At 35.2% G+C, this 1,792-nt stretch overlaps 1 protein-coding gene across 1 annotated transcript; it reads left to right on the forward strand.

Annotated features, from left to right (window-relative positions):
* The first annotated feature begins 315 nt into the window (after positions 1-315).
* On the forward strand, positions 316-1,094 carry LOC149005115 (uncharacterized). Its single transcript, XM_089135798.1, has 2 exons — positions 316-375; positions 459-1,094. The coding sequence occupies exons 1-2, from the start codon at positions 316-318 to the stop codon at positions 1,092-1,094; spliced, it is 696 nt and encodes a 231-aa protein (XP_088991924.1).
* The last annotated feature ends 698 nt before the right edge of the window (positions 1,095-1,792 follow it).

Below are 1,792 nucleotides of genomic sequence, written 5' to 3' on the forward strand. Positions count from 1 at the left end.
ATAAAGTTGCAATTGTTGTGTTGGATAATGCTCCTCAAAATGCATCGTACACTTCACCTAAGATACAAAAGGAGATTTTACATATTATAGCAAATAGAGTGAAGAAGGAAATTTGTAAAGAGATTGGTGATGTAAAGTTTTGCTTAATAGTGGATGAATCTCGCGATGAATCTAAAAGAGAGCAGATGGCTATCGTTTTAAGGTTTGTTGACAAAGCGGGATTTGTACAAGAGCGTTTTTTTTTTTATCTTGTTCATGTTTTAGATACAAAGGCCTTGACTTTGAAGACCGCTATCTTTTCTACTCTTTCTCATCATGGGCTTAACATTCACAATATTCAAGGCTAAGGATATGATGGAGCAAGTAACATGCAAGGTGAGTGGAATGGGTTACAAGCCTTAGTAGTTACCGACTGTCCACATGCCTATTATATCCACTGTTTTGCTCATCGTTTCCAGTTGGCATTAGTTGCAACTTCTAGAAGTGTTGACCCAATTGAGAAAATTTTCTCCAAATTGGTGTCTATTATCAATCTTCCTAGTGCCTCTAGTAAGCGAAATGATGAGTTAAAAGTTGTTTATGCTTCTGAAACTGCATACTTGATCTCCATTGTTGAACTTGAAACTGGAAGTGGGCTAAATCAGATTGGAACTTTACAACGGCCTGGAGATACTCATTGGGGTTCTCATTTGAGATCTATTTCAAGTTTGATAAGTATGTATGGTGCTACATGTGAGGTCTTGATCGCCATGAGTATTAATGGGACTACTTCATCACAGAGAGTTGAAGCAGAATCAGCATACGATACATTTGCCTCTTTTGATTTTGTTATGATTTTGAATCTAATGCAAAAAATTATGAACATCACTGATTTGCTTTGTCAAGCTTTGCAGCGGAAGTCTAAAGACATTTTAAATGCTATTCAACTTGTGTCTACTACAAAAAAGCTTATTCAAGAAAGGAGAGATGTAGGATGGGATGAGCTTTTGACTAAGGTGATATCTTTTTGTGAAAAGCGTAATATTGATGTCCCTAACATGAGTGTTCAGTTTGTTGGAAGGAAGGGTCGAGCTCGCCGGCCGGCAACAAGATGATTTTACAGTTGAACAACATTATCGAGCAAATATTTTTTGTACTACAATTGATAGCCAGTTGAATGAGCTAAATAGTAGATTCAATGAGCATGTTATAGAGTTGCTTACTCTTAGTTCTTCTTTGAATCCTAGAAGCGAATGTGAGAACTTTAGAATTGATGATATTTGCAAACTTGTGGCTAAATATTATCCCCAAGATTTTACTGAGCATGAGAGAGATCACTTGAAAGTACAACTACGACACTATGAGATTGATGTAGTCAAAGGTCCAGATTATTTGAACATGTCAACCATTAGCAGTTTGTGTTAGTGGTTGGTGAGGTCAACAAAATCTAACTTCTACCCACTTATTTATCGGTTAATCACACTATTGATTACTCTTCCCATTTCTACTGCAACTTCAGAACGAGCATTTTCTGTCATGAAAATTATTAAGACTGATTTGCGAAACAGGATGGAGGATGATTTCTCACAGATTCTATGATGTTATATATTGAAAGAGAAATTGCAGAGAAAATCAGTACATAGTCAATTATTGAGGATTTTCGCGATCTCAAAGATCGTTGAGTTTCATTATGAGACACTTGTTTTGTGGCTTTTCACTTATTATTGTATTTTTAAGAATTTAATATAGATTTTGAAGTATTATCAGTACGCTTTCCTTTCTGAATATTAGTACTAAAAATTTTGTAATTATT

Source organism: Hakea prostrata, chromosome 9, assembly GCF_041222555.1.
Source record: "Hakea prostrata isolate BN-2017 chromosome 9, UWA_Hpros_2, whole genome shotgun sequence".
In the NCBI taxonomy this organism is placed as follows: Eukaryota; Viridiplantae; Streptophyta; class Magnoliopsida; order Proteales; family Proteaceae; genus Hakea; species Hakea prostrata.